The 22,893-nt window shown below is 45.1% G+C and overlaps 1 protein-coding gene across 1 annotated transcript in view; it reads right to left on the bottom strand.

The window, feature by feature from the left end:
- TOP3B (DNA topoisomerase III beta) overlaps window positions 1-22,893 on the bottom strand; it is a 139,402-nt gene that overhangs the window by 80,132 nt on the left and 36,377 nt on the right. The window contains exons 5-7 of the mRNA XM_069215240.1: window positions 21,303-21,377; window positions 20,680-20,876; window positions 19,275-19,431 (exon numbers count right to left, since the gene is read on the bottom strand). Of these exons, the coding sequence (XP_069071341.1) occupies window positions 19,275-19,431; window positions 20,680-20,876; window positions 21,303-21,377 (429 nt within the window). The remainder of the gene's footprint in view (window positions 1-19,274; window positions 19,432-20,679; window positions 20,877-21,302; window positions 21,378-22,893) is intronic.

Raw genomic sequence — 22,893 nt, 5'->3', positions numbered from 1 at the left:
GGTAAAACAGTGCCCACTGCAGAGGAAACACACTTAAATGTACTTTTTAGCTGTGCAATCTGAACTGCCCATGTGTTGTGTACATAACATACATTCTTCGCATGCACACTACCTTCCCCTACAATGGAAACTGTGGTTAATGAGGGCATTGAAGAACTAAAGGACAGAGAGATACAACAATGTGACAGCATTAAACACAGGTATGCTCGAGAATCAAAGATCAGGGCTGGTGTTTACCTAAGATCATCAGCATGGACAAAACCTAAGACTTTCCAGGAAAGTGCACTGCATGGCTTTGTAATTAATAGTGAGAGAAACTTTAAGGGCAAACAACAGAAGCCATTTGTTCTAGCATTTACAGAATCTCTTCTTTAACCATCACATCATTTACTCTGTATAGTCTGTGATATTGTTAGCAAGAAGTTGCTGCTTTCTTCAACTGAAACCTAAATCTCTTCCCTATGCATCCAGCCATTACCTCACACCTCCAACCGCGGAGCTGGTCAGATGTCCTAGGTGAAGCTGTAGTCTAGTGGTAGCCTAGCAGTGAACGGCTCATTCGCCTCTTTGCAGTGCCTGTCAAAAGTAGCTAATATCAAATTATCTTATATGAAAATAATGTTGTTTCTTCCTAAATTGTTGCACCGTCAGACAGCATGTCATCTCAAAAAACCTTCCTTTATACTCCTAAGACCCAGCATGAAAAGAAGACCTGAAGTTTAAATGTCCTATTGTTGCATGACTTTTTTCCTTTAATCCTTACTTTCTACCCTCTCCATGACCACTCCTAGTCACATCCGTGCTTGTCTTACTCTCTCTTATTGTATTTCTACAAACTATACACACACACTGTTTCAAAGGTCACAATCTCTCCTTCGAGAGTCATACCATGCAAGCTAACAATACTTATTTTCCTCTAACATATTTCTTAATCCCAGCAATCATTTGCACTAACTCACATAGCCCCAACTAATGTCACACAACCACTTTTAATTTAATCTATCACAAGGAAACAAGAGCAAATGCAAGGAATTATTTCCTTGAAAGCACATGACTAATCTCAATAACTACCAATAACAAGTAACCACCGATAGCTACTAGATTAACCACTAACCTGGGTACAGGAGTTGTGTGCAGCTCGGTGTAAAGCACTTTAATCGCCTCTTCAGGGGGTACAGAGCGTTATATAAATACAATTACACTACAATATAACGCTAGAAGAGCTCTTTCGGGTACTGAAACTGGGTGGCGGAAGAAAACTGGGAGCTCTGTGATCTGGTTAAAGTGGAAGGGCAATAGCACCTTGGGGAGAAATTTACGATTGGTTCTGACAGCAACCCTATCTTTGTGAACCTGAATGAGGTTTCTTATAGGGCCAGTGCTTGCAGTTCACTAATGCATCTGATTGAAGTAATAGCCACCAGGCAGGCCACCTTCTGAGAAAGGAACTGTAGGGGGCATGAGTTTAAAGGTTCAAAGTGTGGCCCCCATGAGCCTTGTGAGTACTTTTTTAAAGCTCCAGACAGGGCAGGAAGTTTTCTTGTGTGGTATGACTCTCTTAAAACGCCTCATGAAAATCTTGACTACCGGAATCCTAAATAAGGATGACTGTCCTCTGTTGTGCATCAAGATTGCAATGGCAACTAGGCGGAGACATACTAATGTGTAGAAAGGGTCTAACTTAGGATGTGAAAAATAAAGATAATGTCCTGGACGTTAGGCTGTAGGGATCCAGATCTTTAGAAATGCAATAGTGGACAACACTTTTCACTTTATGGCATAGCATCCCCATGTCTTGGACTTGCACGCTTCCCACAGAATGGTCGTGCATTCCTGGGGGAGGTTCAGAAACTCAAATTCTAAGAACTCAGATGCCAGATCACTAGATTGTGCTGTTTGGTGTCTAGTGTATGATCTGGCCCCATCTTTGTGTGAGGAGATCAAGTCTGGGGGTGTGTGGGGGGCTTCCAATGGAGATGGCGGACGGACATCTCCGGGAGCACTAAGTACCAGAGCTGCCTGTTCCAGGTGGGAACCACCAGGAGGAGTGCCAAGGATGTTTGTTTCCTCTTCCTCCTACACATAAGAGAAGTAGAAAAGGAGAAAATGTGTAAACAAAGATCCCTGACCAATTCACCTAGGTGCATTGCCCATAGGCAATCTCTGTTTTCTGTGGCAGCTTTGATGGCCAGGTGTATGGCTGGCAGTTCCAGATAAATGTTTTGGTGGCTCTCATGGTGAGAGGGCCACACCTGAGCCCCATAATCATGTTACTGGTTACCTGCAAATTGAGTCTGAGAAACGCTTCACATGCAACAAGCTCTGCACAATGCAAAATGTGGTGAGCTCTGAACTTTACTAACACTGGTCACAACAGTCACAGGCCAGTGACCCTATGCCAGTGACTGTTAAGCCACAAGGCACTCTTGAACGGGACACATGCGGAACCTGGCGTGGGTTACAATGGTGATGCAGAATACCATCATTCCTAGAAGGGGCATCACGGTTCTGACTGTAAGTTGACAACTCGGCTGAGAGAGAGGCAACAGCTGCTGAAATGCCAACACTCTTTATTGGTTGGAATAGGCTTTCCTTGTAATTGCATTCAGCACAGATCCTACAAACGGCTTACTGTAAATCTTAGACTGTGGAGCAAGGAAATTGTAGCTAGCCAATGGGCGATATTGCTTCCTGCCGCCACTCTTGATCCAGCCAACTGTTGTTGAGTGAGTGAGTGCCCCCTTTTGCAGATGTGTGCCACCAATGCTAAGCACTTTTTTAACACCCAACGAGCCGTGGTGACCCAAAAAAAGACTTATTCTGAATTGGTGGTGATGTCCATCTACCACAAGGCGCAAAGGTACTGACGATGACCAGGATGTCTGGGTATGTGAAAGCAGGCATCCTTGACGTCGAGTGCTGTCATGTCATCACACTGTTGGAGCAGGTTAGTCATATGGAAAGGTTGTTTATGCCTGAGGTCCAGGATAAGCCTGAGGAAGAGGTCCTTTTTAGGAATAAGTAAGTAAACCAGGTGCACTTCCTTCCCATGGTGGAGTGGAGGGCCTCTCCCAATTTTCTCCTTTTGGAAGAGTGCTTGTACCCCTAAGAGACAGAGATGGTCTCTGCCAAATACAAACGATTCCGGTTGGATATTGGTTGTAAGATGTTGTGGCGAACCACCACTAAAACCCATTGATATGATGTGATTTCCTCCCAGAGAGACAGGAAACCTTGTATTCTCCCCTGACAGGGGACATGTGATTAAAGGGAGGTGGGCCACGTCACGGTTTGCCTCTACTTTTACCCTTTATATGACCCCTGTTGCCCTGCTGATGGAAGGTGACCTTTTTCATTTTCTCAAGCATCTTGTCAATCTAGCGGCCAAATAGATGCTCCCCATCAAACAGGAGGTTGAGGAGATGCTGCTGGGCCTTGGGTTTGGATCTTGGGATGCAGAGACAAGCGTGTCGTCTGAGGATGACACTGGTGCTGATGCCTCTAGGGGCATCTTCAGCATTGAGTATACAACAAACAAGTGACGTTCTAAATGGTTTTGCCCTCAGATGCTATTCCTCCTCTTCTGCCAGGAGTTTGATAAGATATCCTGACTGGGTAGTGTTCTAAATTGAGAATTATACATGATAGTCACGACAAAAGGTTATCTGTGGGCCCTTGATCTAATGTCTAGACATTTGGGTCGACCGGATTGTATGGACGGCATGGGTCCAAAAAGGTGCATGGGGACACCTCAGATTACTCCATTAGAGGAAGAGGAGGAGAAGATGGAACATAAGGGAGCGGGCTTGCACAATCTAAGATGGAGTCGGTGCCCAAAGACATTGTCCACTCCAAACGCTTCTTCAAACAAAAACAACTTGCAAACACCTGGTCCCAAAACTAGACTGCAGGAATTTGCAAAGCATGTGTACCTACTGCCATACATGCTTCAGTCAAAATATTACACAGTCTGTGATAGCGACTCTGATTATGATTTAGTAGGTGTTTTGACTGAAACAGCAACTTTGTTTTTCTTTAGCATTGATTGACAAATTTGCACGAATAAATCTGGTTTAGTTTCAGCATGTCCAGTTCCATTCAAATCCATTTTTGGGGGGGGGGGGGGGGGGGGGGGAGTAGAGTTGAAACTGAAAAAAGGCAAAAAGGTAGTCAAAAAATTTATTTTCTATTTTACTTCCAAAATTTGCAAGAAACTCTTCTTTTGTTTGGTATAAATGTGTTCAATATTTGGCAAAAGCATCAGTAATACAACAAACTTGTCGGTGGACTTCGAAGGATTAAATTATAGCAGCTTTGGACCCTTAGTTTTCAGACAGTCCTCAAACTTTGATTCGCATACTGTCTATGGACGTAAACTTAAAATATAGAGGAACTCCATTGAAGGAGGTATCTTTTTCTCCGGTCTTCCTTTCTGGTTCTGTGAGCCCAAAGAGGAGTCTGCGGTCCTGAAGCGCTAACTAGCTGTTCACAACAGAAAAAACTTTTGAGGGTAGAGAAGTGAATGTTTGTTGTAAATACAGCAACGATCACAACACTTCCAAATAATAAAGTGTGTGAATGTGATTATATACTACAGTAAATGTGGCCCAGCAAGCTAAGATGAGCTTCCATTGACAGATGGCTTGGCACTTCAAAGCTCATGTTTATTAAAAGTAAAAGAAATAAAAAAAAGTCGTCTCTTTAAGAGCCACCCCTACACCTTCTGAACCTGATGAGAAAAACAACTACAAATTAACTGTGAAAAGAAGCAAAAAAACTGAGTTCAATAAAAAGGACATACTCCGGAATGTGATTTCAAATGTCCTTCTTTCACAATATACTGGAATCAGAGCTGGTATTTAAGTAAAAAGTAACTTGAAAGCAGTATTTTCCTTAAAATATCCAACCTACTTAACATTGTTTTTTTGGTTACAATCTGCACATACACAGACAGCCAAAAACAATTTTTTTTGCACATTGCTATATTTTGATTAAATAAAAATAAATGGAACGGCAAAAATGTACTCTGCGTGTGCAATAGTCGACACAGTGTTTGGAGAGATGCCTGATGCATGGCTCAGACCCGGAGCCGACTGACCGGTCTGTTTTTTTCAGACCCAATTGGTGATTTTCCTCCAGCATACTTGACGATCTATAAGCCCCATCAAGAAGCTCTCCTTTTTATCAAGAGATGAAAGGGATGAAATGGAGGGGGAAGAGGGGAGATTTCACTCTTCCAAGCTCCTGACATCGCAAAGCCTGCACAAGAAAGTACATTTTCCTACATGCTGACCACTATTGGCAATAAACATTCCCCAACCCCTTTGCCTGTATTGTTGGCTCTCACTTAGCAATCAGAACTCATTTGCTAGACCAGTCAGGCTAAAATGATCCCAATGAACTTGGTCTGCCTCGACAATAGCTACCGCCTGGGAAAGGGTCCACATGTTATAGTTACTGAAGAAAGAGTACAAATGTTGATTTATGCTCAACTACAAGTACTCAGGCTTTAGGCTTTGTGAGCCCTAAGTTTCAAATATAGTCCCCCTCGTGGTAGTAACTTCAAGGAGACCCAGCATACAACGTTTCGGAAAGACCCTTGTCAAGAACACAACATTTGCTACTGGCAGTCTTCCTGAAGGGCTAGAGATGCACCCGGGACCTTGGGTGGCCCTTTGCGACTGTGACCAGCTACAAGAAGGGGAGAACTGAACAGCGTGGAGAAGAGTAGCTCCCACCAAGAAGTTCTGTGCAAGGTCCATCTGACTGAAGAACTGTAAATGGTTCCCTCTGTGGACAGAGCTGTCCAGGAGCCAAGATGTCACCACAGACCAGCAGGCCAGAGCCAACAAGGCAACCAAAGATCATCCGGAGCCATGGAGCCACCCCCATTCAGACTCAAAGAGACACCCAAGGTAGTTCCTTTTAACCCTGGACTTTAGGGGTGCCTCTGCTGCTCAGACTCCAAGTTGCTTGAACAATCTTTCCTGCTGGTCTGTCTTGGCGGCATTAGATTTTAAAGTCACAGTTAAACCCCAGTTCCCTGTTAGGACTGGTCAAGCCTCTTGCTTAACTAGGTGCCCCCATTTCTGTGGGTACCTCTGCCACTCTAAAAATTTGATTGTGCCAGCCCATTTCAAAATATCTGCCCCAAAGTTTGGTACGACTTGGAGAGGCAGTAGAAGTTGTCAAACCACTATGGGCTGGATGTATCATTATTTTCAATTGCAATTAATTGTGATTCCTTGCGAATCGCAATTAGATAATCACTAATCAAATGTATGAAACTTTTCATTTAGCATTTCTTAATGGGTCACAAGTCGACGTCCCTCATTAATATTAATGAGGCAGGTTGCAATTTGCGGCCCATTAGGAAAGGCAAAATTCTTAGGGATGGTGGCCTGCTGAGCTCAGCAAACTACCATGTCTGTGATTGCTTTTAAATAAAGCATTTAAAATAAAATGCAGCCCATTTTTCTTAAAGGAAAACGGGATGCATTTAAAAATTAAGTTTTCTTTTCATTGTTTTAAGCGTACGCAGTGGTCCATGGGACCACTGCCTGCTCTTAAAAAACGTTTTCGCTACCATTTACAAATTGGAAGGGGTCCCTTTGGAACCCCTTCCCATTTACGAATGGGTTACTTGAAGAAGGTGGTAAAATGTGAATGTTTTGCAACCGCAATTTGGTCACAAAATATTGCTACATGCTGCTGCGATTCGGTATTAGGAAGGGAAGCCCTTGACACGTCCCTTCCCAATACCGAATCGGTATGTATGTGCAATTCCAAATTGCGATTTGGTAACATTACCGAATCGCACATTGGAATTCAAAGTACCAAAATGCATTTTTGCTGTTGCAAACGGCCAGACTAGGCTGTTTTGCAATAGCAAAAATGCATGATACATATGGCCTTATATCTTTTGCTCTATTGCAAACACTTCCAAAGTCAGTGAGACCAGTTGGTCCTTTCATTGGTCTCACAATGAACTGTGTCCTCGCTGGACAGAGACTATTACCAATCTCGTACACCTGTTAAACACACTTCACATGCACTGGCACCGTAAACCTTGCTATTTCTATCTTAGGTGTGACCTTCGATTTGCTTGGGCAATAGGTGTTTTATACCCTGGAGCAGTGGTTCCCAACCTGTGGTCCGGGAACCCCTGGGGGTCTGCAAAGCCTCCTGAGGTGGTCTGTGACTGCTTAGAAAATTAAAAAATATTAACAGATTAGGTCCCCAGCTTTCAGTAATGGCTCAGTGGGGAGTACGCGGATTCCAATAATAATTCCAATAATGATTCAGTGGGGGTCCCCGGGTTCAGTAATGATAAAGTGGGGGTCCACAGAAGTCAAACGGTTGGGAACCACTGCCCTAGAGGCGGAGGACTATTAACTGGATTCTAAGCCATAGAATTTCAATATGCCTGGGCTATCGAGGTTGCGTGCGGAGTCAGAAACACTGTAACTACAGAGCAAGACGTAGCATAATCATCCAGTTAAATTGTATCCTGCTGCCTTGAAACTCTGTACTTTTCAGTAGCTTTTTTTAATTTATTTTTTATGAACAGTGTCTTAAGTCTGTCGAGTCTTGAAGAAGTCTGCGAACAGCTGAACACTTCCCCTGAGGACAATATTTTCTACAAGTTTTCCCTTCATTAAAATCAAATACCTAGCTCGCAAACATTCAAAATGTGTGGGATTCAATCCCGGCTCTAGAAAGTGCTCCTCTTTATTTAATATACTGTTGTTAATAAAGTCACGGAGACAGATGTACAAAGCACATATTGATTTGGTAACATGTTACCGAATTATAATTTGTGTTTACCGATTCAATATTTGAAAGGGGCCTGCTTAGGGCATCCTTGCCAAATACTGAATTGCAGAGCTAAATATGAATATCTTGTTACCGATTTACGGCTGCAAAACGTTCCTTTTTCACCGACACCTCAAAAGTGGTGGTAACCATTCACAAATGGGAAGGAGTCACCAAGGGGTTACCTTCACCGTTATGAATGTTGAAACTATTTTTTTTTACGAGGTGGCACTGGTCCCAGGACCACTACCTAGTCTTAACTATTTACCTACTCTGAGCCGTTTCATTTGATTTTTTAAACACATCCTGTTTGCCCTTAAGTAAAACGGTTCGCATTAAAAAAAAAATTGCTTTAATTAAATACTAATTACAGACAAGGTAGTATCCTGACCCCAGCAGGCCACCATCCCTGTGATGACTGCAATTCCTAATGGGTCACAAACTGCAACCTACCTCATTATTGTTCCTGGGAAGACAGACCTGCGATCCACTAGGAATCGGTACTTGCAAGATGTAAGTTTTCTTATGTTAGGAATCGTGACGTCCTAATTACGATTTGATAAAAATCACAATTAAAAAATTACAATTCCTACTTTTTGTACATAGGGCCCATAGTCTTCAGCACTGACAGGACACCTGGTGCCTCACCCTTCGCACCTCGTACAGCAAGCCTAGAATGCTTGACTCCACTTGGCTCAAGTGAATAACTTAGAACTTGCATGTCCAACGAGAGAGGTGGCGGGATACCAGTGGTAAGTGGGAGACTGCCCAATAATTATGGATTGCCACAGTGTCCCAATGACAAACCTTGCTAGGTGCCCTTAAAAATACAGACCGTCATGACTTTTTTTTTTTTTTTTTTTTTTAAATCTTTTTATTAAACATAACACACGAACAGCAGTACATTTCCTTTAAATCAGTAAGAGAGTAAACATTTTTCTCTTTTCATGTGCCTCTACACGTACTTGTGGTTTCTATACAGTACGGTTACATTTCAATGTGCTGACAATCAACTTAAACTTGATACATTTTATAACAATAGGCATATTTGTAGTGTTGTTAAAGTATATTTATATTTAGTGGAATTCGAAGCAATTGTGGTAACATTCAGCTGTGTGGGCGTGGGAGATGTCAGTATTTTGTTTACATGACATATAGTTTGTTATGGGGCAAGGGCATGATTAACAGCGCATCAGTAGCCACTAACAGTTTGCGTATTCACAATTGGGTGGTGTTGCACTTGTTATCCGATTGTGTTTTTTCTGGTTAATATGCCGGTACCAGGAGGGGTGTCACGTCAGGTGTAATATATTCCTTATCATGATTTCTAAGTATTTATTTGAAGGGCATATTGTTCATGTTTCGTGTTTCAAGGGGGGTATTTATCATCTCTAGATTCTATTTGTACTACTAAGTGGTTCCAGTATTCGGCACCCTCTTGTATCTGACCTCTGAGTTGCAGCTGTCTTAGAGTGTGAGCCTCCGCTAGTGTGGAGCTATGCAAGGCTGCAAGCCAAACGGAATAGGGGGGGGCATTAGGGGCCTTCCAAAGTGTAGCGATCAATCGCTTATATATTACAAACGCAAGGTCTATAAACTTGTGAGTATGTTTTACATTCTTGCCCCGGTGACGTATACCCAACAAGCAGGATTCTGGCGTGGGTGTAAGCGTGTTTTCTATTATGTCTGCTACCGTTTCTGTTATGCGGCACCAACCAGTGTTTATTGTGTGGCATTCCCAAACCATATGGTAGAAATTAGCAGCGGGTGTAGCGCATCTAGGGCAGTTTGGTTTAGAGTTTGGATATATTTTGCTGATACGAGACGGTGAAAGATATGCCTGGTGGATGTAATTAAATTGAGTGTATCTCAGTCTGACATTACGGGATACAGATTTAATCGTGGAAAGGGCAGCTTCCCAGGCCTTCTGGTCAACTGGTGTGGAGAGAACCCCATCCCAGCGGTCTTTGACCTGGGTCAGAGTGGTGCAGGTATCTGTTAGCAGGATTTTATATAATTTAGTGATGCTGCCTTTTGTGTTTCCTATGGTGAGTAATGATGTGAGTAGAGGGGATTCGTCGGGTTCATTTGTATTGCGCCCCCAGAAGTTTTGCAGAAGTTTGTTAATGGCGTTAAATGTTAAGAAGGCCCCTGGTTGCATGACACCGCGAGATACAAGCTCTGCGAAAGTGCTTCTCTTAGAGCTTGAGTACAGGTCCCCTATTTTCAATGCCTTGGTTACACGTATATCATGGTGATGGGAGAGGTTCTGGACACCTGGTACCTGAGCCAGAGGCAACGCAGGCGAATAAGGGGGAGTTAGAGTTTTACCCTGGACATATCTCCGCCAGCAGTACCTGGCTGTTTCCAATAGAGGATTTTTATTAGACAGGTAAGGAGGTCTGGACATGAGTGATGTCAGTATCGTTTGTGGTGCTGTATAAGACAATAGCGCTGTACACTCTGGGGTGGGGGGTTCGCTAAACCACACGGCCACCCATTGGAGTTGGGCTGCCGCGTAGTACAGTTCAAAGTTCAGCATGCCCAGCCCGCCCTCTTCTTGTGGATATTGTGTAATGGCTAATGCTACCCTCTGTCTATCTCTGCCCCATAGCAAATCTGTTAGCAGCGAGTGTAATTTATGAAAAAACGAGCGCGGTAGGGGCGACGGGAGCGCTGTGAAATAGTATAGGAATCTAGGTAATATTAAAATTTTAGCTATGGCCACACGGCCCATTGGTGACAGTGGGAGGGAGCTCCAAAATGCCATAGATCCACGAGTTGAACGTAGCAGCCTGTCAAGGTTGCCCTCCCGTAAGTCTGTCATGGAGTGGTATACCTGAATCCCTAAATATTTAAAGGTCTGATATGCCCATGTCAGTTGGTGTAATGGTAATGACATTTGCTGCTCCGCAGGTATGCAGGTAAGCGGGAAAATACATGATTTCGCCCAATTAACGCATAGGCCAGAGGATAAGGCGAAGTTATCCAGGATTTGTACAACTTCTGTGAGGGAAGAGGTATAGTTACGCAAATATATTAAAGCATCATCCGCATATAAGGAAACAATATAATAAATATTGGATTCTTGGATGCCCCACCTGTCTGCGTAGCAACGGAGTTTGATTGCTAATGGCTCCATAGCTATTGCAAATAATAGAGGGGATAAAGGGCATCCTTGCCTGGTGCCTCTACCAATGGGGAACGCTTCTGATATCATTTGGCCCGTTTTGACGCGAGCTGTTGGTTTTGCGTATAACGTGGCGATCCAGCTGATGAAGCCGTTTTGAAAGCCGAACGCCTCTAACGTGCGGAAGAGATATTCCCATCCCAGTGTATCGAACGCCTTCTCTATATCCAATGCCACAGCCACTGCCTCGGTCTCTGTTGTGCTGTGAAGTATGCGGATTAGGCGTCTTATGTTTAGAAAAGTGTTCCTCCCTGGTACAAATCCAGATTGATCATGATGGATTAAGTCTGACAAATAAGGGAGTAGTCTGTTTGCTAGGATTTTCCCCAGGAGTTTACAGTCAGTATTTAACAGGGAAAGTGGTCTGTAGGATTTGACATTGAGTGGATCGCGTCCCGGTTTTGGCAGTACCACTATTAATGCTTCACACATGGAGTCTGGTAGCTGTTTTCTATTACGTGCCTCATTAAACACCTCGATCAAAGGCTGTAGTAGATGGGTGGATAATGAGCTATAGTATTCCATTGGTAATCCGTCTGAACCAGGGGTTTTGCCACGTGCCATTTGAGAGAGAGCTAAGCGTAGTTCCTCACTAGTAATGGGACCATCCAGAGTGGCTGCGTTATCAATGACATTGCTATTTTGGGGAATCAATGACAGAAGTTCAGATAGTTGTTGTTCATTTGGAGGGCTAGTGGGTTGGTATAGGGAACGATAATATGTGTGGAAGGTCTTATTAATTCCAGCTTGAGTGTTAATCACTTCTCCTGAGTGTGTTCTAATCGCGCCTATAGGTGAGGTCTGTAGTGGTTGGCGCACCAGCCATGCTAGTAGTTTGCCTGATCTGTCTCCTTCTGCGTGTTGCCGGGCTTTAAAATGTCTGTAGTCATGTCTGCTGAGTCTGGCATCTGCTTCTCTGTAGTCTGATTTCAGCGAGTTTAGTGTCTCAATCGAGGTCCCACTAATAGTGGCATCGGTCTCAGCCTTGCGCATTTTAGATTCTAGCTCTAGGAGTTCTCTATTAAGCATTCTTTTAATTCCCAGTGAAGCTGCAAGGCAGTGGCCGCGTATAACCACTTTGTGAGCATCCCATTCCGTGGCGCGCGCTATTGTTGTGTTTTTATTTAAGGCAAAGTAATTTATTACACATTTAGCCAACTCGGCATGAAAAGGAGGATCTATAAGGGCATCTGGTTGTAAATGCCATGTGGGAATGCACGCGAGTGTGCGGTCCATTCTCAGGGTAGCTTGGAGTGGGTTGTGGTCAGATATGGTGCGAGCTAGGTAGCCTGATGTGGTTATTTTTGGAATTATGTCCCTTGATGCGAATAACATATCTAATCTGGTGTGTAATTTATGCACTGGGGAGTAGAAAGAATATTCGCGGTGTGCAGGGTGGCCTGTTCTCCAGATTTCACTTAGCCTATTATTGGAAGCCCACTCTGCGAGTTCAAGTGTTGCGCGCTTAGCTAGGGTGTTATCTAACGGAGGGACAGAACGGTCTTTGTGAATGTCTAATACGCAATTAAAGTCACCGCCCCAGATGACATCCATCTCTGGGTCGTTGAGCCTGCTAGTGTTAAGTGTCCTTAAAAAGTCCCATTGATTTGAGTTCGGGGTATATATTGATGCTAAAGCCATGGGTTCTCCATCTAGGGAGCCCTCCAGAAGGACATATCGACCATGTGGGTCAACTTGTACGCGGGACGTGACGTAGGGGACCCCAGGGGCTATCCAGATCACTACTCCCCGGGCATATGTTGAAAAGGTAGTACCATATAATTGCCCTTTCCATTTTACTTTGGTGTGTTCCAAGGAGGACTTATCCAGGTGGGTCTCCTGTAGCATGGCAAAATGTATTTGGTGTCTCCTAAGGTATGCGTGTATCTGTTGTCGCTTACGCGGGGAAGCCATGCCTCTTATATTCCATGTGAGTATTTTATACTGTAAGTTATACTGTTGTCTCTGGACTGCCATGGGTTATTTGTGATTTTATACATGGGCTTTGCAAGTTTGGGGGGCTGGCTTTTTTTTTTTTTGCTACAGTAGTGTATTTCATGCCCATTGTGACTAGCCAGTTTAAGCTGTGGTTACCTAGTGTATACTTATTGTTAACATAATAATGACATTTACTTCGAATACCATAAGCTAATCCATGCCTTGTTGTTGTGACTCTGTTAATTAAAACAGTAACATTAACTATATCTAACAATAACTGTGGTTGTGGCAAGGGCTTCGCCGATACAATACTTGCCAACCAGGTAGAACGGTCCATACGGTGCGGGGGTGTTTCGAATAAGTACGTTCAAGTCAATGCTGGCCCGACCCGCTATGTTCTTGTTGAGATTTGCTGCTCACTGGGACCAACCATAGATCTTTTTGCCGCTGTCAGGAGTAGCGGCAAAGCAGAGGCAAAGCCGGTGGGTAGTAGACAACTTTAGCGGGCGACTATTGGCTTCCACTGTGGGATATCTTGTACCATTGTGTTCGATACCGGTATGTATTTATCAGATATCGTCCGCTGTCCGTGGAGTGAGGTCGGGGCCGCAAGTGGAATCCGCAGAGTCAGAATGTACTCCTAGCTCTGCCTCCATTCCCGATTGTGTCGACACGGACCTCGGAGATGTATTAGCGAGGAGGGATGTAGTCTGCAGTAGTAAAGAACGTTCCGCGCGGGATTGCTCAGGGGTGGGTTTAGTGTCTTGTTGCCTGCGAGGTTTGCGTTTGTCCCTAGGGGGGTGTTTTGTGTCCACGGGGTTTCTTGCATTTAATGGATCAGCGATTCCCTTTGCGTGAAGCCAAGTCCATGCATCTTCTGGTGAGGTAAAGAAGAGAGTGCGGGTGTCATCCTGTATTCGAAGTTTGGCCGGGAACAGCAAAGCGTATTTGATGTTGTGATCTCTTAGTCGCTCTTTAACCCGGAAAAATGAATTACGCTTTTTCTGCACCTCTGCTGTAAAATCCGGATAAGCTGATATGTTTGCTCCTTCAAAGCGTATTGGACTTTCTTTACGAAACAGATGCAATATGAGGTCCCTATGCCGGTAATTGAGGAGTCTTGTTATTAGTGGTCGAGGCTGTGTGCCGGGTGGTAAGGGTTTCCCAGGAACCCTATGGGCACGTTCTACTGAGAAGAACTTCGGGACGTTGTCCTTCAGTACTGTTTCCATTAGCCATTGCTCAATGAAGAGTTCTGCGCACGGGCCCTCAGCGCGTTCGGGAAATCCCACGAAGCGGATATTGTTACGCCTGGATCTTCCTTCCGCGTCCTCAGCTCTGCGCTTCAGAGTCTCCAACTCTGCTGTTACAGTCCCCATTTGTGACTGGAGTTTGGTTACCGCTGGTGAGAGGTGTGACGTATCTTTTTCTAAATCGGCGATCCTTTCCGTCAACGCGCGCTGGTCCGCTCTCAATAAGTTAACATCCTCGATCACCGAGCCTATTTTTGCTTCCAGAGTGATTTTGGTGTCTAATATAGCTTGTAAAATCTTTTCAAATTGCGTTGTGTGTGTCTGGAGTGTTATTTCCATCTTTTGCAGTGCTTGTTGTGTGGCTGAGGCTTCCGTAGGTGGGGTTTGGGGCAGCAGCATCCATTGTACCAGGAGGTGCGCGTGGGGTCTTTGGTTTGCCCATTGATTATGCACGTGACGGTATTGCTGTCAGAGATTGTCTTTTCAGTAGCTACAATTGGTTAGGGCTGTAGAGGTTTGTTCCTTTGAAGTGGGGAACTCGCTACGCATCAGGCAGTTAAGTTTCTTCGCAATCGGACAAAACGTATCACATCTGTCAGGGTTGCGTGTTGCTGCCGAGGAGTATGGCCCACAGTTTGGGACCCGATATCGCTGCTTGGAATAGTGAGGATTGGGTAGGGGTACTTTGCTTGTATGATGTACTCACTTATAGCGAGGAGCCTCAAGGCGCTGCGGTTCGACTAGTGCCGCCGGTGAAGCGCTACAGTAGGATACAGCATCATGCCCCTTTGTGTGATTTATTGTCGTCGTGCTGCTACTTGAGGCTGGGACAGGTGTGACTCAGTTTACTCAGTCTTTGTTGGTCTTGTCTTCTTTTTTGTATCTTTTTTTTTTTTTTTTCTCTTCCTCCTTTATTTTGTGCCCCCTCTATTTGTTTTACCTCCTTTCTACTGGGCAGCTCCCCGGTCCGGACTTGATCCACGTGGCAGCGTCTGACGACTAGCCCGGGGCATACACTGCCAGTCGCCTTGGGTGCCGAGTCCCGGATCTATAGTATTGGAGAGGCCACACCCATCTCCACGGAAAGCACAGCCAAAACGATAATAGTCCCGAGCTCCGTGCGGTCCAACGGGACAAAACTTGTAGGGCGAGGGGAGCGGGCCGGCCCTCCCCGGGGGCGCAGCCCACACCCGTTCGAGCGCAACCCCCGGCGCGGGCGGCCGCCCCAGACGCACAATCCCAGATTAGGGGCAGGCACCACCCGCTCTCACCGGAGTCAGCGCCTCCCCTCCGGCAATCTACTCCGGCAGCGGCACGCCGGGAGCGCGATCGTGGCCCCCGCCAGAGCCGCCGCGATGCAGGACAGCGCTTCACCCCGATGGGCCCAGCACGCGAGTCACGGCCTCCGCGACGTACCTCCGCCTCCCCTTAAGGTCGCGGCTCACTCCACACTCCCGGAGCTCCGCAGCCGGGTCCGGGCAAAACAGTGTCGGCGCTCCGGTGAGAGCCGGCGGCGCCCCGCACGCTTTTGTGTGCAGGCGTCTGTGACAGGATATTAAAAGCGGGCCGGGACCGGAGCTGGTTATTATGCGACCATCCCGGTCGCCATGTTGGCCACGCCCCCCACAGACCGTCATGACTAATAAGAAAATGAAAAATATTTACCAAAAACCAAGCACTGTGTCATGAGGATGCGCAAACAAAAAACTAGTATTCTGTTTAATAACCATTATGATCTTACGCTTACTGGACAATATTTCACTTGCTTTGTCAAAAAAAAAAAAGAATCACAGGCACTAGAGCAAGTGAACAAAATGTGCTAAACTTAAACATAAGAAAGGAACTTTAAATGCCTAATTTCTCAGAAAATTAGATTATTCAGCTTAGGATGCTTCTAAGCGAAGCTGCCAATCAGTGCTTTTGTACTGTGCACAAGCACACATGTATTTAGTAACTGTTCCAAGCAAATACTCTGTAGTCACACAACAGCAGTACAAACCATAACTCACACACCAAATGTAATACCCACAACCTTACCATTGATGGAACACATACAACTGCAACAGTCATAGATGATCTTACATGCTAGACTACATATAACATTACTATTAACACTATTATTGTGAAGACTAGGAAAATAGTACTGTTTGTTGGAGTGAGCATGAGTTGTTAGTAACACTGTGCTCTTAGGTGTTACAGCAAATCTAACACACCAGCTGCACCAGGTAATGCACCAGCTGTTGGAAGCTGGACACTGGCTGCAGTCCCCTCAACACCACACAGAACTTCATTTTTGACTGGCTTTTGATGCAAATTTGACTGAAGTGCACTGGGTTCCTGCTAAACAGGTCCCCAGTGGCAATGTGCTTTCCCCAAAACAAAGACACTTGGTCACTTGATCCCCAAGTTTCCATGCCCTTGAGCACCTCTGTAAGTCGCTAGTAAATTGTACCTTTGATACATAGGGCCTAGGCACTAAAGAGGGTCAGTAGGAGCTGCAGCATAACTTGTGCCACTCTAAGGGACCCAGCACCAACCTCATGCAGACTGCCATTGTAGGCTGCGTGACAAGGTGCTCCCGAAAGTGAAAACACAACATGGCACACAACCTGTGTGCCATGTCCCCTAAAACACTGCCTGTAATATTTGTAAGTCACCCCTACAGCAGGCCTTACAGCCCTAAGGCAGTGTGCATTATATTACGTGGGTGGGCATACCTGCAAGAGATTATATGCTCATGCTATGTTTTTGTCAAATTTTAGACATAGTTAATGTGCAGGGAAGCCATTTTAAATACATGTGCTGGACATTGGTCAATGTGAGTTCCCCATCTACATGATGGCTTCACTGAAACTAGGGATGTTTGGTATCAAACATTTCATATTAATAAGCCCTCACTGATTCCAGTGATGGTTGTATTCATATATGAAACCTTAAAGGTGCACCCTGAAAACCTTCTAACTGCTGTTGGGCTCACTGACTAGTTCTAGCCAGCCTGCAACCAACAGACAGGATTCCGAACCCCAAGGGTGACAACCTTTGCTCTCTGAAGGTCAGAAACAAAGCCTGCTCTGGCAGGGGCATTACACACCCCTCTCAACAGGATTACCTGTAAATCTGCATTCCAAGGCAGGAGGTTTCCAAGAACCCCACTGCCTCTGGAATGCAGAGCTGGTCTTCCTCAGGTGAAGATGCCGACCTCCCTGCCCCAGGGCCCATATGGCACCTGGACAGGCAGGAGAATTAGCTATGCAGGAGGTGTGTTGCATTTCCAGGCCAGGACACACCCCTAGGGTGACTAGCCTGAAATGGACACCGGATTAGGCATTCCACCATCTTGTGTGTGTTGGAATTGGGAACTCTGGGACAGGGTGATATCCACTCCCTAAAGGAAGAGTTAATCTAGGAGGTGTAATGACCCCGAGTGTCAGTAGCCCATTGACTACTACCCTTCACCCCTTAGTGCCCCATAAATTGAGTATATGGGGGACCCCCTGACACAAGAAAGTCAGATCTTCATCAGACACAAAAGAAGGGGTGGCAAAGAAGCTTACTGACCCGAGAAACCTGGAGTCTGCCAGCATGCCTGCTGCGCCCGACCCTTGTGGAGCAACTGACCTGCCCTACCGCTGCAGCATCCAAGAAACCGGAAGAGCTGGCAGTGCTTTGCAAATCGCCAAGAACTCCCTTGGAGCAGCGGAGTTGCTCCCCACATCTGCAGGCAAAAAAAAGAATTGTGAAGACCGGGAGTGCCAAAAACCCAACGCAGAACATCACCACTGCACCCGAGCCACCAAGCCCGACCTGAAGTGGGCCAACGGTGTCAATGTGGTTCCTAGGTCCTCCAGAGATGAAGCCCATCTTGAGTTCGCCAACAGTGCACTTCCTGACGACGCTTGAAGCCTCTTTCAGCAGGCTCCCTCCAACCACGCGTATCACCTGCACCGGAAACCGACGCCAAAAGACACCACTGCACCTGAGCCCCACAGCCCGAGGAGGAGCGGGCCAATGATGTACCTACTTGCTAGTGGATCTCAGGGGTCTAGCCACCATGTGGGTTTCCCCAGACAGGCCGCCCAGTCCCTGCTTGCAGCCTCTTTATGACCGGGCCGATCTCCACTGAAGTGAATCGGACACCCAATGCCATAACACACCTCTGCACCCACATGCCCCATAGTCCCCCCCAAGGTGAATGGCTGGTGAGACCATAGACCTTGCCCCATACTCACCTCAAGTCCAGAAGATTAGTCCTGTGAGTTGTTGCTAAGTACCTTCATGCAGTGTTCGTTCCTTTTTCATAGGATAACATTAGGGCACCTGAGGCTGAAAAACACCTCTGTACTCAAACGCCTCAGTGGCTCCCAAAGTTATCTGTTTGTGCTGCTTTGGACCTTGCCCCATACTTACCCTGACTCCAGAAGATGGGTCCTATAAGTCGCTGCTGAGTCCCCAAATGCAGTATCTATTTTTCCTCCATAGGAAAACATTACCACCCAAAAATTACACTGTCAACTTTTGAAAACTAAAAATTCATAACTAGAAAACTACTCACCTGATTTTGATGATTATGGTTTCAAAATGTATGTAAAAGTATGTGTTATTTTTATAAATTGGTGTCTGATTTCATTATTGTGTCTCACTTATTGACTGAGTGTGCAACACATGCTTAGCACTACCCTCTGATACACCTAATGGCTCACCTACACTACCACAAGAGAGAGCATTTGAAGTGTCATTTGTTCATCTGGGGTTTGCTTGGACTCTTTACACAGTGCACCTCTTTTTGGTCCACTACAGAAAGAGCCAGCTTCCTACACCAGCACAAATAGAGAAATCCATACAGTTCCAATGGACAAACTGCCACACACAAGTGGACACTGAAACAGAGCACTGGAAAAATAATAATATAAAATAGCCGTTCAGCAGTGAAAGCACAGACACACACGTCTATGCACACAGACGGTCATGCAGTAGCACTGGCACAACGTCACACCACAATGCAGAGGTACACAGCAATGTAACAACACATATATACCCACTCTGCACAAGGTGTAGCGCACATAGCAGCATAAACACACCTTGGCCTGTAGGACCCAGTATGCTTCAGGTTTAAAAGACTGGATCTTATCATGTCTTTCCACACAGAATCCCAGAGTCGGCGTCTGACAGGGGCCGAAGGAGATCAGGGAACTGTCTAGATTTCCGTACTTCCCTTGAAAATATTTGGTTTGAAACCTGCAGAGAGAATAGAAAAACCATAAGAAGCAAAAGAAAGATACTGATATGAGATCAAGCTATTCTACAAGTGGTACATGTGATCACCTGCCTCCTGGGAAAGGGTTCAAGGCCTGACATACTTTAAAATATGCCTAGCCCATGTCATGACCACAACCTTAGATAATAGGCTCTCACACCATGTACTAAGCAACAGGCCTGGACAACAGACCAAAGGAGTGACATTAAAGGCTATTCTAGAGTAGGGGAAAGAGAAACAATGCTGGGACACCACAGAGAATAAACAGGCTAAGGATATGATAAGATAATGCAAATCTTAATCAGGTACTCCCCTCACCTCCCCCACCCCAATTTATGAACAGATTAAAGCCAAGACATTAAAGGCTACTCTAGAGCCCGAACCAGAAAAAAGCTTGACAGGCCACCCTTCCCAATGTGTCACAGACACGACATAACATGCACCATGACACAGCACAGAGGATGGGCGTAAAACAATTCATGACAGAACATCCTAGAGAATGTTCTAGAGACAAAGTACCACAAACTAACCAACTGAATGCGACAGAGCGGTACTGGACTAAGGAAGAGACATGAGTAGGTACCCCAACTTCCTTGAAAATAGGGTCAACAAAATAAGTCTTTTCAGTTTACTTGATAATTCCTTGGACACCAACTACAAGGAAGGAAACTCATCTAGGTTAGCCACAAGAAAACTGGTGCACGTGTGTGGTACAACCTTAGAATATCCCACTACAACCATCTATGAGCCCTCCCCCATATGCCTCCCCGACCCCGAGATCCCATACCCCCTCTTCCAGTAATACTGACTCTACTTGGTATAGTCCACTCCGAACATGGTTGCAAAGAACAAGGAAATGAATAAGGAGACTTTGTCTGGTAAACCAATACAGCCCAGAGGCACAGAACAGGGTAATCCAGGAACACAAATCACTCACATGAAACTAAAGAAACCTGATCCAAAGTGAGCCTGAAATTACTCATACAGATGTATGACAACTTCCAGAACTTGACTACTTGGTTAGTTCTATATATCCTTGCATAATCTCAACCACAATTTCGTACACTCTACTAACACTGTTAACTGAACACTCTACTAAAACTGAACATAGGCGAGTGCTCACTCCAGACCTTGAAAATATTCACTAGAATACAGAGATTTAAGAAAGTGATTTTAGAGACTCCTTTTCAAGTACACCTGTTACTAGCCAAAGTGAGACGAGAATTTACCTGGTGAAGGCGCAACCTATTCGGAGGTCCAGCTCCTGCCGAGCATCCACAGAGAGGGCCTCATTCTGGTTGGGCTCACCTAAGCGGTTCATAGCATTGTAAATATCCTGGTCAGTGATGGAACTGAACTTAGCCCGATGCACTGTCCTCTCTGAAGGGTGGGACTTGTTCATCACCGGAAGGACAGCATCAAGAACCTGAGAAAACGACAAAGAAAAACCACTGAGGTCCTGAAGAGGGCTGCACATACATGCTCTAAGTGAAAAGGAACACAATCCTCTCACCTTTTCCCTGCAGCAACCAAGTGGTCAGGCTCCCTCTACCTCTATTTAATCAACATCGTATTTTCATAGGCCCAATTCAGCCTTTCATGCAAAAATGATGGACGAAATACCACTGCTTTAATGAAGATGCTGGGTTTTTAACCCCTCTCAGAAGCGTTTTGCTCATGTTGCCAGGGTCAAAGGCCTTCTGAAAAAGGCCCATGTGTAATCAATGTTATCAGCCACAGATGCGCTCCCAATCAGCCAAAAAGGGGGGAGGGGGAGAGAGACCTTAACATCTCCCTCCATTCCCCCTTAGGACCATTAAGAGTTAGGACAGAGAATGCACAGAAAGCTTACCTCAAAACAAATGTTCTCGCCTTCTTTGTCACAGTCCAACCACAGAACTACGTAGTCACAGCCTCTCCCTTCCACCTAGAGCACAAAAATGTGCGTCAATAAAACCAAGCTCACATTGATAACATGCAGAGAGAACAAGAGTCTCTCTGACAGCCTATTACCTGCACCCAGAAGGGTGTAAGCATCACAGCATTCCTTCAGATCCACATGTTCTGCTAAAGCAGGTGAAGTGTGAAGGAAAACACCTTATATCTGCACCAAACTGAAAACATTTATACATTTTCGTTTATTTTTTCTGCTACATAGAAAATAAGCTCTCCGTGGGGGTTTCGTACTAAAAGACAACTTCTGCCTCATTTTCCACGTTATTATTTTTACATTACCCGCCCTGAACAATGGCTTGTACTTTGTCAACCTTTTTAAACAAGTCAATAGTTTGCCCCTGTGCGGCTGGCTGTTTTTTTCAATGGTTTTAAGAGATGCTATGCAGTATATTTTTTAAAAAAAAGTTCACTAAGATGCTGCAACCATGTCATTTTGTAGGCAGGAGCACCACACACATGCACCTTTGGTCTTTAGTTACTGATCCGAGTTGGTTCAATAAATTAAAAATAAAAGTATATCAAAAGCGATTTATTTTCTTTTTTTGAGATGCCGGTGTAAGCAACCTGGTAGATAGCGGATGGGAATCAGCACCACAAAGGTGGGGAAGCAATATGGAGGGCAGAAGGAAAAGTACAACACAGGTGAGGGACAGCAGCGTGCAGTGTGTGGGAGAGAGAAGCAAACAGGAGAAAGAGCGCCACCTCTAGCTCGGGGAATAGAAGCTCATGGGTGAGACAACTTGAGAGGAAGCACGAGGGGGAGCACAACACTGAAGCACAAGGAGGACAGAAAACAACACAGAGCAGGGCAGAGGCTGTAAGAGAAGTACACGAGGGAGAGAGCGAGAAAACATGTACTTTTAAGCAGTTCTTAACCGAACAGAAAAAAGTGCCTGAAAAGTTAGCAGTGGAAGGACACAAGTAATAAAACCATGCTGTAGGGGAAGGACAAACCCAAGAAGATGAAGGAAAGCTACACAAGCTAATGAATAAAAAGCAAGCAAATGACAATAAAGCCAACCAATGGTAAGCAATGGGTGGGCCATAAGTCCACTGTAAGTTCACTATGAACTTGTTACGAACAGAGAGGTTGCACTATCTGGTAGGGGAAACCCAAAAAATGTAAAAACAAAAACAAATACTAGACATTTTTAAGTGAGATGTTCCATTGTCACAGATGACATTAAGCTTGACAAATCAAAACGCACAAGACGTCAAAATTATTATAAATGTATAGTGCAGTGTAATCCCAGCAGTACCCAGAAAGTGCTTCAGAATTATGATTTAGGAGTTCCAATGTAAACTGGACATCTTCCAACTCTAGAAGTTATCAGAGATGATCAGGAGAATGCACTTCAGAAGAAGTGTTACTATAGGTCCAAGACAGGTGGTACATTGGGGTTTGATTTGAATATGGAAAGAATAGGTTCTACAACCAGGTGCCTGGCAAAGTTGGTACCCAGCCCGCAATGAACACATTGTAACTG

The sequence above is a fragment of the Pleurodeles waltl genome, chromosome 11 (assembly GCF_031143425.1).
Source record: "Pleurodeles waltl isolate 20211129_DDA chromosome 11, aPleWal1.hap1.20221129, whole genome shotgun sequence".
Lineage (NCBI taxonomy): Eukaryota > Metazoa > Chordata > Amphibia > Caudata > Salamandridae > Pleurodeles > Pleurodeles waltl.
This window is presented reverse-complemented; position numbering and strand designations above follow the sequence as displayed.